Source organism: Eurypyga helias, unplaced genomic scaffold (genome assembly GCF_000690775.1).
Source record: "Eurypyga helias isolate BGI_N326 unplaced genomic scaffold, ASM69077v1 scaffold2326, whole genome shotgun sequence".
In the NCBI taxonomy this organism is placed as follows: domain Eukaryota; kingdom Metazoa; phylum Chordata; class Aves; order Eurypygiformes; family Eurypygidae; genus Eurypyga; species Eurypyga helias.
The window spans coordinates 13,315-28,056 of record NW_010257021.1 but is presented as its reverse complement, the minus strand read 5'-3'; the positions used below and the strand labels follow the sequence as shown (position 1 = coordinate 28,056).

The following is a 14,742-nucleotide window of genomic DNA, read 5'->3' as shown; positions in this document are numbered from 1 at the left end:
CTGTAGGTGTTGCCTAACCAGAATCTCTTACTGGGGCTGGCTAGTCGCCTTGTTACTGGATTCCATTCCATACACAGATTGCTGCTTTCTTGGCAGGAATCAAGTATTTCTCAGTCTGTCATGAATTTTCACTACGTAAGTCGTCTTAAATGTGGAAGGGACAAACGACAATAAAATGTAAGCTGTGGATACTCCTTCAAATAGTTGTGAGAGGAAATAAACTCTTGGTATATCTTGAAAGTGGTTTTTGAGGTGTTGAGTTTGTCTTCTCTGCAACCGCGATAATCTCTTCAGAATCAGAAAAATTGTTAATGACGCTTTTTTCCTTGGTTTTAATACAGTATTTAAATAGTAGAAAAAACCCTGTGAAGAACAATATAACTTAACCTCCTCTTTTTTTTGCCTGTTCTGCAGGTGAAATAACAATGGATGCAATATTATCCCGACTGAAGCAGCTCACCCCTGATGAGCTTAGAGAAGAAATCGTAAGAGCAGGACTGAAATGTGGGCCCATTACCTCAACTACTAGGTTTATTTTTGAAAAAAAATTGGCTCAGGCGTTGTTGGAGCAGCAGGGAATGTTGGAGGAAAAAGGATCTGCTCTGTCAGAGGAGGCTGCCGGAAATGTCCCACCTGATAGCAGCCGGGCAGAAGCACAAAAAGCTTCAAAAACAACTGCAGATCACAACGGTCACGGAGGTGTTTGTGAAGAGGCAGATTTTGGGTACTGTGTAGGTCTGAACCCTCCAGAAGAAGATGCAGTGATGCACACCAACTGTTCAACTCCAGTCTGCGGAGCAGGATGTGTCGATTCACACAGTACTCAGACACCCTCCAGGGATCCGCCACTCTTCTATGGCGTTTGTCCCGTATACGATGACATACTGGCAAGGAATGGTAAACGTTCATTTCTTTATTTCCCATGATGAGCATTTTACAATCCTCTCTAAATGGCCCATTTTCTGTATGGCAGGTGATACGAACACCGCTGCGATAGTATTTTAAGCATTGCCTGAGGTGTTTTTATGTTTCTGTAAATAGCATTTATTGGATCTTCTGAGGCGTGGAAACAGAGTTACGAGGCATCCCAGCTGTTCTGCCAAAATAGTTGATGCACATAAAGATCCTCTGCTAGACATAGCTCAGATGAAGGAAATTATTTCCTCCTACTACTCTCGTACCCATCCTGTGCCTTTAATCTCTCAAGAATAAGTAAAGTAATGCTACAAATAAACAGTCAAAAAACTATTTACACTGTCATCAGTTGAAGCTTAAATCGTCTGTTCTAACAGAGTGCCTATTTTTCTATCTTAATGCCAAATGGTATCTAGAAGCATCGGTTATTCTTCACATTTTATTGATGAATACTGCAATGAGGAATCATTAAATTACCTAGTGGCAGGATTATAGTAGTGCATAAAGGGTCGTTTGAGACAGTAGTAAGTATTCTTTTTCCAAAAGAGGATATTCAGATATCTCAATTTGAACAAATCAATGCAAAAGGAGAGGAAGGAGAAGGATTTGATTAATATGTGAAGTTCTGCGTAGAGGTCTTAAAGTTGTGACAGTGGGTCACGTAACACAGTTGATCATTCTGACCAAGAGAACATGGAAAGCAGTGCAGGGTGAGTGAGCGCCGAGTTGGCCTTCCAGTCTGGATGTGAAATACTTGCTTGTTGGAGCTGGGCCATCTCTTAAAAACATGTTCAGCTGCTGAACACTGTATACATCACCTGGTGGTAACCAGGGTGTGCAAAGTTTCAGTTCCTGAGAGAAAATTTAAATGGACTTCTGATTCTTGTGCCATGTTTGGTAGAGGAACAATTTGAGACCAAAGCTGGAAGGTTGGTCTGAGAATTTTATAATCTGCTTCTAGGAACAAATCTGAGATGATTGAAATAACTCAACTTTGTGCTTTGTTGCAGAGAGAATACATGTTTATGAAGACAAAAAGGAAGCTCTCCAAGCTGTTAAGATGATTAAGGGTTCCCGTTTCAAAGCTTTTTCAAACAGGGAGGATGCTGAGAAATTTGCTAAAGGAATCTGTGATTATTTCCCATCTCCAAGCAAGTCCTCTCTATGTTTGTCTCCAGTGAAAATGGGATCCTTTAACAGAGGTGAGTGGGGGTGTTCATCTCGGTACAATACATGCAGTGTACAGTCTGTTAATTTTTAAGGAGAGAAGAAGCAACAACTTCATAACCAATACACTATACCAGAAAAAAATTCAGAGGGTGAAACATCTTAGTAAGTTGAAGTCCCTTTAGAGCAGTGGTGTTTCAGATAAGCAGTAAACAAGTGTTAGATCACAGCTCCAGAGCTTCCTCCCCAATTAAAATTACTGTATAAACAGATCTGACAACCAGTATTTAATTACATATTTTATGTGAAATAAATTAGTAACAGGCAATAGAAATAAGATTTTATTTTTTTAAATTCATATCTGGTTTTACTTCTGTATAAAATGATACTGTCACTGGAGAAGTCATCCCTAAAGTTCATTGACGCTTTTCCAGGAAGGAAGGAGCACCAACGATTATGTACAGAAATAAATAAAGAAGTAGAGTATGTTGGAATCCTGCCATTTCTTTTGTAAAAAGTACTGCCAAGTAAATTAGAGCCCCAGGAATCTACGGAAAAACTGCTTTTTGTGTTTAAAGCATAAGGTTTGGCCCTCAATGTATGGTTGCTGTGGACTATGTTATGATACAGGAAATTGGTTACTCTTAAAAGCAACTGTTGCCCTGGTTCACATGAATTTTACACTAAAAAATGTTACTCTTCTAAAGCTGAAATGTTGGTAATGGCCTGCGTAGCTATGCTGCTTAGTAGTCTGTGGTTTTATTTGGTAGGATTTTAGTATACTCCTGGACTTCAGGATTTTCGGGTTTAATAAGACGCTGATGAAATCGCACAGTATATTAAAACCGTATTTACTTGTTAATTAAGTTCTTAAGTTTAGAAATAAACTGGTAAACACTGATCATACCCTGAAAGAAGGTGGATGGAGATGAGATATCAGGAAGAAGTTCCTCACGGAGAGGGTGGGGAGGCACTGGGACAGGTTGCCCAGAGAAGCTGTGGATGCCCCATCCCTGGAAGTGTCCAGGGCCAAGCTGGATGAGGCTTGGAGCAACCTGGTCTAGTGGAAGGTGTCCCTGCCCATGGCAGGGGGGTTGGAGCTGGATGGTCTTTAAGGTCCCTTCCAACCCAAACCAGTCTGTGATTAAAGGGACTCAGTAGCCACAGAGCCTGAAAAGCAGTTTTAATACTCAAAAAATTCTTACTTCTTGCTGAATTTCGCTTTTAATTTTTAATGGAAACAGACTGGTAATTATAAAATTTAACAGTCTGAAAGAGTTTTACAAGATGATTGTCATATTCTCCTCCCTCCCTATTACGAACTACTAGTATTTTTCAATGTCTTGTCATTGACCTCAGTTTTTTTATTCCTGTACATTAAAGATGCAAGTCAATACATATTTTATTTTGAAAGCTTATTTTCGTGGGCTAGGTATGAAAATAGTGATCACTGAAAAGAATGTATCTGGAAACATGTTACTTGTGTTTTGATAGATGTCTTGTGCTCCCCTGAGACCGAAACTGCTAATAAAGAGAGACCCAACAGTTACAAAAGTCCACGTACTCAAGATCTTACGGCTAAACTTCGGAAGGCTGTTGAGAAAGGAGATACAGCGACATTTTCAGAACTTACTTGGAGCAACCCTCGCTATCTGATTGGGTCAGGAGACAATCCAACAGTTGTACAGGTAGAAAAAAAACAACAAAATAGAAAAATCCAAGTTCTGGCTTAGTGACCAAATCCTACTTTAACAAATGGCTTGTCAGACCAGCTTTGTGAAGCTGTTGACGCTTTGTAGGTACTACATTACGGCAAACTGAATTTTGGGTATATACATATATGTATATATACCCATTTTCCTGCTCATTTTGTACAGTGAACTTCTTACCTCCTTTTATTATGTGGTATCTTATTATGTGACACCTTCTTTGGCCACATTTTTGCCCTAGATGTAAAAAGAGAATATAGCTGAGTATAAGAATAATTCAATTAATTGAAAGAATACTTGGGTTTAAAGATGCGTAAGTCTATACAGTATCATATAATTCAGTGCAGTCTGAATGTTTTTGTACTGTTTTGTAAACATCTTTTCCTAACGTGAAGTAAAAATGTGAGAGTCAGGGTGGGAACCTCTGTGTCCTCACAGTTAATCAGTTCAGCGCACGGGTGTCAGAAAGCTGTTCAGATTTCAGTCCGTTCTGACATCTGTCTTTTTTCTCAGGAAGGGTGTAGGTACAATGTCATGCATGTTGCTGCCAAGGAGAATCAACCTGCTATTTGCCAGTTATTACTGGACACTTTGGAAAATCCTGAATTTATGCGGCTTATGTATCCAGATGATAACGAGACGATGCTGAAGAAGCGCATCCAGTATATTGTTGACCTGTACCTTAACACACCGGATAAAATGGTGAGATTTAGATGTTGGCCAGTTTCTTCTTACTGTGGCAACAGCTGGAAGGTGTTAAGGCTGTGCAGGGGAGAAGGAAAGAGAATAGGAGAGGACGCTTCTAGCAAAATGAGCTATTCCTGACTTTTGTGGGTTTTTAATAATCATTATTCTACAGGATGGTGGGAGAGGATCTGTAGAGCCCTGATAACTAGTCATGACATTTATTTACTTTTCCTTGTCTCAAAGTAAAATACGTGGGGTTGACTTTATCATGTTCCCAAATGCATGTGAATTTTCCTTTTTTCCCTCTGCAGGGATTTGATACTCCACTGCATTTTGCCTGCAAGTTTGGGAATTTGGATGTTGTTAACGTGCTCACCTCACACCCCGCGATTGTAAAAAATCCAAGGAACAAGTATGATCAAACTCCAGCAGAAGTAAGTCTCTCCACATCCATAACAAAACCAAAGACATTGTGCCTCATCAGTCTTGCGTAACATGAAAGGTATGCTGATTGCATCTAGGGAAAAGTTCTAGATTTTATGGTTCACTGCCTTTTCTTCCCAGTATCCGTTTTATGGATGTGGATGTGTTTCAGTGGTTGGTTCTGCTGTGAACTAAGTGCTGGGTGAGATGGGTAGAGGCAATAATGTGACTGTTCAGAAAGAACAGACACAGCAATCGATTTGAGACTGATGTCTTGCGCTTCACTAACAAACAACTAAAATTATATTAACAGGTAGTTTGTGAAAGAAGCAAGAATAAATCTGCAGAACTGAAAGAAAAGCTGAGAGAGTACTTGAAAGGTCTGTATGCAGTTTTATACTCCATCCAGTGTGTGTTTTGGCTCTTTGCTGTCTTGTAGTCGGTTTGCTTTCCGTAGCATCCGTGTTCACAAATGATGCTACTGTACGGTGCTGTGAAAACCAAAAGGAAACTGAAACTGAGAAGGAACAGAAAACCTTTTGTCTCTTAATTTACATGGTCAGAACTGCTACTGTATTGATGCTGAGGTTACCCTCACAGCTCTGTAATGTGGACATGGCCCTTCAGTGATTCAGCCGGGCTGGAGCAGGAGGTTTAGAAGCAAACAAAAGACCTTTACAGAGGAAGAGATTTATTTGTCATGCTGGGGAGTCCTTTAATTTCTTTGACATAGAACTTTTCACTGTCACATGTGGGTTTAGGCATTTGCAAAAGGAGGTTTTGGCATTTGTGGAAGATCCTTAGGGCAGGGATATATGTATCAATACCTTTATTTTTGTATTTGAGTGAAGGAAGCCTGTACGAAAATCCCATCTGTAAGCAGGCAGTAAATACTGAAACAGTGAGTTTGAATTACGAGCAGTTTTAATAATGAAATAAAGTCAGCTGGTCCGTAGACAGGTGCATTGATATTCGAGGAAGAAGCAGCAGAACAACATGACAAACTTCTTAAGAAAGCTTTGTATTACTTATTTTAGGTCGATACTATGTACCACTCTTGAGAGCAGAAGACAATTCCTCAGCTCCTGTAATTGGTGCACCATGGTCGCCCGATCAGACGGACGATAGCCCCCAGAGGACTTTATCTAAATACCCTGGCAGCCCCAAAGATCCCGTGCTGTCGATAAGAGCTTTCGCAGGCCCCATGAGCCCCTCAAAGGTGAGGATACAATCTCTTATGACTAATGCCTGTCTTTGGCTTTTTTTAAATAAAGAACCATTAGAAGATGCACCCACAGCTCACTGTGTGGTGTAGCTTGTTCCTGGTACAGGCCATGGCTTTCTCTTTCTTGAAGAGATGGATCTTCCTCTGTAGAGAAGAAGCAACACAAGCACAGGAACTTCTAAATATTTTTTTATTGCTGAAAACATAGAAACGTGGTGTAAATAAGAAGAGTGGAAGCTCAGTCAAAAGAAGGTCGTTCTTCTCTTGTTCCTCTTGGAAGCTAGTCAGAGCGCACTCGGAGAAACCACTGATCACAGATAATTAGTCTGTAGTCTGAAACAAAGCCTTTCCCCGTGGCTATGACTGGGTTTAAAAGATCTTAACCGTATTGTCCTCTCCTTTCTGGAACTTGTCGCTGGGTGTCAGCAGCAGATTATCCCCTCTGCTTCTTGAATTAACTGTTTTTCTAAATGTTAAAACTGATGACCAGAGCTGTGGTCCTTTTGGAAAAGTATTGATTGTACAGTAGAAAAGCAAAGTCTAGTTTTCAGGAGGAATACTTAGATACCAGTTAAATATGTTATCAATCTATAGGCATTTCTGTGGCTCATCTGTTTAATACAAATGTGTTGGGCGGGTGATGGCTTTAGAAATAGTGAATGAATACAGCCGAGGACCTTCTGCCATCTAGTGCTTGAATTCTTCCAGGGCTGAGTTTTACCACAACGCTTAATGCTGTTTCTTCTAAACATGCTTATCGGTTAATTTTCTGTTCACGTGACAGAGATGTAAATATATTTTATACTCTGAAGAATTTTACGTAGGGTGTAAACAATGCCTTATTTTGATTACGGACAGTTACTTTCAATGTCTGAAGGTAATTCTTAGTCATTGGTTCTGATTTTTGTCATATAAAGGCATAAAGTCTGGATGGATTTTACAAAAGTCCATTAGTTCACTCCCTTTAGCAGTTCAGGTTCAAACTTCAAACTAGCAAGCATATATTCTAATAATTGTAGCAAGCCTGTGAAACTGAATACGTGCATATAAAAATACCACCTTTGCACCCTAGAAACCAGTGACCAAGAGAGCATTTACCATTAACTAAAATGATAATGGGATGGGGAAATGGTAGGACATACCTGGTCCTGGCTGCAAATGAATTAAAAGCAGGCAGACAGGATCTAGTCAGTTTACTTTAAGGTGGTTATACACGATGGTCCTTACTCTTTACCAAAAGCAGTTGTGAGAACAAAATAACCAGTAATACTGGGAGGAGCAGCTTGAGATCAGAAGCGGGATTCTCCGTAGCTGGAATTGAGCCATACATGTGGCAGAACTTTGGTTGTTCACATGCAGGCAGCAGCGAGATCCCTTCCTGACCTGTGGGTAGACATCTAGCCAGCATGGGGTTAGCTTCATCCTGAGTCGGTCTTGTGGGGGGTAGGTCTTTCTAATTATTTATGTTTTTTTAAAGGCTGAAGAATTTCGCAGGCTTTGGAAGACTCCACCTCGTGAGAGAGCCGGCTTCTTTCACCATGTCAGGAAATCTGATCTGGAGAGAGGTGTTGAAAGAGTCGGAAGGTATCTGAGAGATTATCAGTATAAAGACTCAGCAGACAGAGCAATTGAAAGCCAAAGGCTTGTGCTGAGACTGTGGTTATTGCTTGCTGAATGGCATCTTTGGGCAGTAGCTATGGGCAGAAATATTTATGAAGCATATTGTAGTTGGATTTTTACTGTATTTTTGTGTAAACCAAATAGCTAAAAATGTGAGAGCTACCCTTGGAATGAAAGAAAAACCTATTTTAACTATTACTGATGGTTTATAGAATGCTTTTCTCAAACATTTACTTGCCTGATTTGTCCGAAGATCTAAACTAATGCGTAGCCTGCTTTGTCGGTGAAGTTGGGGGGTTGTTAAAAGAAAGCAGAATGAAAAGATGCCAGTACAGATGTTCTGCCTTAGGAAAGCTGTGTTGTGGTATGTGCCCTTGCTGTTAAAATACCTCGTGGCAGCAGTATATGGACAAAGCAGACTTTGTTAACAGCTGATTAGGTGTCTTCCTTTAAAATAACCTCTCACCTCCTCCTACCTGCTCCCGTTTCCAAATGGGAACAGCTATGGAACGGAACAGCATTCAGAGTATGATTATCAGCAGGGAGTCAACTGTCTGATGGCTGGATACAGTCAGCTTAAAAATAGCTGTATTTATGGTGCCCGCTTTAAGAGTATTAGATTAAATTTGAGAAATATTTTAGAAGAAATGAGATGGTACTGTGTGTGCTCAGGATGTGTAAATACCGCTTTTGCCAACTGTTGATTGTTGCGGAACTGTGTTGCCTAGTTGCACATTTGTACTCCTATTATTAGCTGATAAAATGTGTTCAGAAAAGTTCTTGTCAAACTAATACTTATGTCTTCACAAATGATTCGTTTTATTTTATTTATTGCAGGGAGTTAGCACATGAGCTGGGGTTCCCGTGGGTTGAATACTGGGAATTTCTGGGCTGTTTTGTTGATCTGTCTTCCCAGGAGGGGTTGCGAAAATTAGAAGAGTACCTGAGTCATCGGGAAATGAGCGAAAAGGCTCAGCAAGAAACAGGGGAAAATGAAACCTGCAACAGATATAAAACTCCCCACCCTTCTGGTAAGAAAAGGCCAAATGCTGCAAACAACAGGTTGTACCTAGGGAGAAGAGGGAGAGAAAAAGCTTGGTACCCAGGGGAAGTAGCATTCACCTGTTGTGGTTGCTATTAGTAATGCTGTTGCTGTGACCCAAACAGTCTGATCACAGTACTGAAAAAGGAGACGACACAGTGAGTGTAGGAGAGTGAGAACAGACCTCCTTAGATGTTCCTTATCTTTCTCGTGAAGCACTGTATTTGAATGTAGCCCCCAGGTGAAATTCCTGTAAGAAAACCTCCATCTTCAATATGTTTTTAATCAGCATTTGGGAATTTGTGTCACAGAATTTCGTAATCCACAGATAAGAGAATAAGTAACTTCTTAAAATACAGGAATAAATCTTTACATTTGAGGGTGAAAGACACACTGAACAAAACCCAGGAAAGCTTTTGTACCTTCTTATGCCACTGCTAACCCCGTACTTATAGAAGGCACACACTAATCCTGAATCTTTGTGCTCCTTCCTCTTCCTGTCCCTTGTGATTATAGATTTGAAGGGGCTCTGGGATAAACATGGGCCAACAAGACCCTGAAGGGTAGTCACCAGAGTAGTCGTAAGCCTCTGTGCTTTGGAAGAGATGAAAACTTAAGCTGTTCGGTGTCAGTGGCGTTTTCCTACACGATCCTGCCTGATCCTGACTTGATCCTTTGCTGCTGGTTGATGATTGAAGTGTGAATGCAGTTCTCAAATGATGAGGATATTGGAGGTTATTTGTAAAAATGGTACAGCCATAACGTCATTTTGCACTTGTAGCTTTGGTTAGGGTAGTGCCCGCTGTGGCGTAAATAAAATCAGAGGGGGCTTCAGTAAATAAAGTGTAAAGGTGGGGTGGTTTTTCCTGTTTTTTGATTGGCGTTCTGTTGAAAGTCTCTTTATGTGTTGCTTTTATTAAAACTTTCCAGGCAAGAGTAAAAAGTGCTGCAATTCCATTTCTGTTGGAGCATTTTTGGATGAGGACGATGATGACATGAGTTTAGAAGAAATCAAAAACAGACAAAACGCAGCACGGAATATCAGCCAACCTCTCGTGGCCAAAGAACCCAGCATTGATGCTATTGGGGAAGCCGAGTGTAACATCCTGTCGATGGGGCGTATGGCGAACATCATGGAAACAGCACATTGCCCTGGGCACTACGAAAAGGCGGCTGCTCCCAGCAAAAACGGGTTTTGTAGTCCTGCACCCAGTGGAAGGATGATGAGTGACAGAAAGCATTTGCATGATGGAGAAGAGTGCCCCGTCTCACCCGTTTCCAACTTAATGTCAGAATTTGAAAGCCTGTCATTCCAAGAACAAGAGGTTGCTGGAGAGTCAAATAAAATCACTGGAAAACCTGAGATTGAGAGAATTTTGGCTGAAGGAGCAAGTCAGGTGAGAATGCCCAAGGACCATCTGGATAAGAGCTACTGCGCAGTTTCACCGCCAAGTTCTTCTGTGCCGAGTGTTACAGGGAAACGTGGAGAGACCAGGCTAAGGGCTGAACACAAAATACCATCAGAAAAGGAGAGACTGTCCACAGAATCTGGAATTCAGGCTAATGAAGCACAACAGCAGCAAGAATTTTCTTCCCAGAAATTTGTTTTGAAGTCCTCGTCCACAGATGACAATTCTAAGAAGTTCTTCCTGCTTGGGTAAGAATTGTCTTTTTCAACTTACTTGTCCTTTGGTTCACGTGTGCGAAACAAGATGCTGTTCGTAGTGTCGCTGGCAGCAAGGGTGTAGTTATGTGATAGGCAGCGACACTAGCTCAGCCAGCCTTGAATGGTGGTCTGAAAGTGCGTCCGTGCGTCCGCCTTAGTGTTCCCTGCAGCTCATCACCTGCATGCCTGGTCTGAAACAAAAGGAAGCAGAGCTGTTTCCAGGTCAGTTCAACATGAGTTGAACAACAGTTCGTGAGCCCGACGTCGACAGTGTCCTGCCCCCTTGGCATGCCCTCAGATCAAATTCTCAAACCTTTATGAGACTACTGTGTGATGATGGATGGGCATTTATGTGTGGGCCTGCTGGAAAAAGTTCACAGAGAAGCTGTGTTTAGAGAGGAGCGCCAGCAATTTGTTTGCTTACATGGAAAATAAATGGTGTGGAATGGGGATGTTCTGTTGCCTGAACAAACACGTGGTTCTCTATTCATCTACTTCTGTTTTTGTTCCAGGGAGCAGCCCTCGAAGCTGGACAGTGATGTCTTAGCAGCTATAGAAGCAGTAGAGATTGATCCACAGAAATACCCGGTTATTTACAAGTGGAAGCACGTGGTGCAGTCGTACTCGTCATCTGACAGGCAAAGGTATTTCTGCAAATTCAATTCAATGCGTTGAAATCATATTTTTAGCGGGTCAGCTGCAGAACAGCTTGAATTGCTGGCATTTCAGGCCTTGTTGCTCACAAACCCATTATTTTAGCTATTCAGCGGTGATAACTGCTCGTGGGTTTGTGCCATTAATCACCAAGCCTGTCTGGCTGGTGTCTAAGGAAGGTTTCCTGCTGCTGCAGTCAAATTCCTTCCATTCCACTGCGGTTCCAAATAACTTCCGCTCGTCTGTGCGGGCAAACGGAACAGAAAGCCAAGGCCTGCGGAGCGTGACGTGTTTTCCGGCTGGCAGGCGGCTCAGTTGCTGCTGTATTCCTTAGGGCTTGGACCCTCCGTCGGCCCTCACGGTAACTGCGATGTCGGCTGGCGATTCATCCTGTTGGATGCAGCGTGGTGATGCCGCATTGCTCCGCGTACTTAAGTTTTGCAGTGATGTTAAAGTGAATTTCATGCCTTCTGGCTTACCTTCTTGTTAAATCTTTTATTTTTACCCTCCCTTACCCCAGCCCGAAGGCGTTTCCGGTGTGAACGATGGCCGGCGTTAGGCGCCTGCAGAGAGCTGTCGCCTTCTGCCGCGCAGGCGGTGGAAGCGGGCTGCGTCTGGTGGGACGCCCGCGTACGTGTTACGCCGTCTGTGCGTGCTGCTTGGAATGCTGTTGCTTTGGGCACCCAAAGGGACAGTTTTCCCCCAAGTGGCTTCTGGCAGTGTTCCTGCTGGACAGTGAGGAGTGCCTTGCTCGGACAGCCTGCCGCGTGTACGCAGGCAAGGTAACAGGCTCAGGTGACCCGTGCCACACGCCGGCTTGGGAAGGAACAGGAAGCCACCAAATGACCTGTATTGACTTCTGGATTTTCTTGTTTCTTCTACCTTGCTTAAATGCATGAAATTCCACTGATTACGGAACTGTTTCCACTAAGGACCTCTCAATACAGGTTTTAAACATTAATTTTTCAAAACATGCTTTAAAGACAGAACCCCTGAAGCTCTGTCAGAGCTTGTGAGAATTGAAAAAGTGCAGTTGGCTGGTGCTGTGGGTCGCAGAATTCAGAGTAGGAGTTGGGAAGCAGCAGCGGAGAAGTCCGACTGCGTGAAGTTCGCAGAGGCCGAAGCGGGAGGAACGTTGTGGCGTGAGTTGCAACGCCATGTGTCAGGGCTGCAAGCAGTGCAGGTGGTCAGTGGAAGGAGAGCTGCTGCCCAGTGCTAGGCACTGGGGGAAAGAAAGGAGCTCGGTTTTGTCTATTTCAAATAGCGCCCCACGTAGGGCCCTCAAGGGCAGGGTTAGAAAAAAAAGGAAGCTTACTAAGATTTTTCTGTGATTTGAAGTGGAGTAGAATCAGAGAAACACTTTCATATGCCTGGTTGTACAGCAACCTTGTACTGGGGCCCTCAAGGGCAGGGTTAGAAAACACAGGAAGCTCACTAAGATTTTTGAAGTGGAGTAGAATTAGGGAAACACTTTCATCTGCCTGGTTGTATGGCAGCCCTGTACGACTTCACTTTTCAAACTCCAATTCTCTCGTCTCCTGTTTTTTGTGATTAATTTTTTGGCTAATTATTAGGCTTTTTTCATTCTTCTTCCACTGTCTGCATGGTCCGAAGTGTTGTTCTAAAGTGCTGCGATTTAAGGCAAGATCTCCAGGTGTAAGCACTGTTCTCTCGTGTAAGTAAGAAAGGGTGTTGTGTGCTCTGTCAGCCTCCTTCACCGCGCAGTGCCTCGGCCAGAGGCGGGGCAGTGGCACACTAGATCACTTTGGGTTTAGGTGTGTGGGATTGGGGCTGCAAAACTCAGACCTAACGATGCCCTCCTACCAGGATGTGTGTCAGAAGGAAATTACTTTTGAAAGGGCTTAAATAAGCGGAGTTACTTGTTTTTTAAAACCTCTTGGGGCTGCAAAACTCAGACCTAACAATGCCGTCCTACCAGGAGGTGTGTCAGGAGGAAATAACTTTTGAAAGGTCTTAAATAAGTGGAGTTACTTGGTTTTTAAAACCTTATAAAACACCTTTAGCTTGGAGTGTGGTTTCTGTAGCGGCTTGGCTTAAGGAACTGCCTCACATGTAAAAGAACGGGAGTGATTCGCACGTGCTGGGATCAACCTGGGGGCATTCTGCCTTGCTTAAGGTAAAATTTAGAGAAAAAGGCAAGGTTTCTGTAGTGTAACAAAGAAATTTTAGCTCCTCGTTCTCCTTGGCTTAAGAAAGAACCCTGACACAGCATGGAATGACAGTGTTTCTGTGGTGACCAAACACGGCGGTCTGTTTCAGGAGGAGGGGGAGTGGTGCTCGGGCACAGCTGCGGCACGGAGCAGGATCAGGCTTGGGTCTCCGTGCTGTTTCTTAAGGGCACTGAAACCGTCCCGGTGCCTCACAAGCTCCCGCTTCCTTTCTTAATGGCCACGGCGGAGCGAGCGGCACCTCGCTGGGGAGGCAGCCTGCCTACACGCAGTACGTGGTGCTGGCACGGCTTCTCCTCAGACCCGCCTCTTGCCAGCTGGGGTTTCTCTGCTGGCGCGGCGGTTCCAAGGTCTGCGGGTGATGCCGAGGGAAAGCGCTGCTCTCCTTACTCCCGTTTCCTTAACAAAATGACTCTTTCTTTCAGTTGGCCAAGCCCAGCTCTGAAGGCAAGATTCAAGTCCCAAACCGTCGCTGCAGGCCTTCCAAACACCTCGGCGTATTCTAATTCAGGAAGGCATAGCCCCGTAATAGGAAGTCCGGGGAAGTACGGCAACGCCACCTCGTTCCCTTCAGACCCCGGGAGTCCTGGGCGCTACAGTCCAGCTTGTGTCAACGACGCGCTGTTGAAGCGGCGGTATTTTGCAGAGCCGCCTGCCCACTAAAACACGATTCACCTTGCTGGGACTTTCATTGGCAGAGTGGAGGAGAAACCGGCAGCGTTACTGAAGTGACCTGAGGTTTGTACTTGGCTATTTATTTTTCCTCAGTTGAGGACAACTGTATGTTAAAAAATGGAATATATGTCTGTATGCCATATAGGAGATAGATCCCTGGTGACAGGCGAGCAGTCAGTGACGGTGCAGCTGTCGGGTAACTGTGGCTTAACCGGTGTGGCCAGTAAGGCAGAGCTGCACCTTCACTTAGGAATGGTGGTGTTGTACTGTCACTGGTTGCCGTCCTCGTAACGACCCCGCTGGCCCTCAGCTGTGTTTCTCTGGCCTGGGGGGGCCGGAGGAAGCGCCTCATCAGTAAGCGGAAATCTGATGAGGAAACGGATGGCGAGAAGTACGATATTGATGAAAAGCCTAAACCAGGCGGGCACTGACGGCTTTCCAGCGCCGAGTGGGAATGGGAACCCTGTGCGTGAGCTGAGAGCGTTTGTGCTGGCGGTTTGGTCTGGAGTTGACCACGCACCCACGCACCAGCTTGGGAACTTGTGTGTACGTATTCACGTATTTACACGGAAAAGCTCGAGTCTTTGCTTGTTCTGAGGCTTAAGAACACCCTGATGGACAGAGTGACTGTTAAGTGAAGAGGCACTACAGAGATTACTGGCATTCCCGTAACTGGTAGCTTGAAGAGTTAAACACACCCGTCTACAAAACTAGCTGTTCTTTTCCCACAGAAGCGTCTGTCACGAGCAGGTTGGTAGCTGTTACACAAA

The 14,742-nt window shown here is 43.7% G+C and overlaps 1 protein-coding gene across 1 annotated transcript; it reads left to right on the top strand.

Moving 5' to 3' along the window:
• The first annotated feature begins 425 nt into the window (after nt 1–425).
• ANKLE2 (ankyrin repeat and LEM domain containing 2) lies at nt 426–13,960 on the top strand. The gene is made up of 12 exons (XM_010153846.1): nt 426–897; nt 1,926–2,117; nt 3,577–3,770; nt 4,305–4,493; nt 4,790–4,912; nt 5,215–5,281; nt 5,939–6,120; nt 7,604–7,710; nt 8,584–8,777; nt 9,719–10,445; nt 10,967–11,098; nt 13,723–13,960. Exons 1-12 carry the CDS (start codon nt 426–428, stop codon nt 13,958–13,960), a joined length of 2,817 nt encoding a protein of 938 aa, XP_010152148.1.
• Nucleotides 13,961–14,742: the final 782 nt, after the last annotated feature.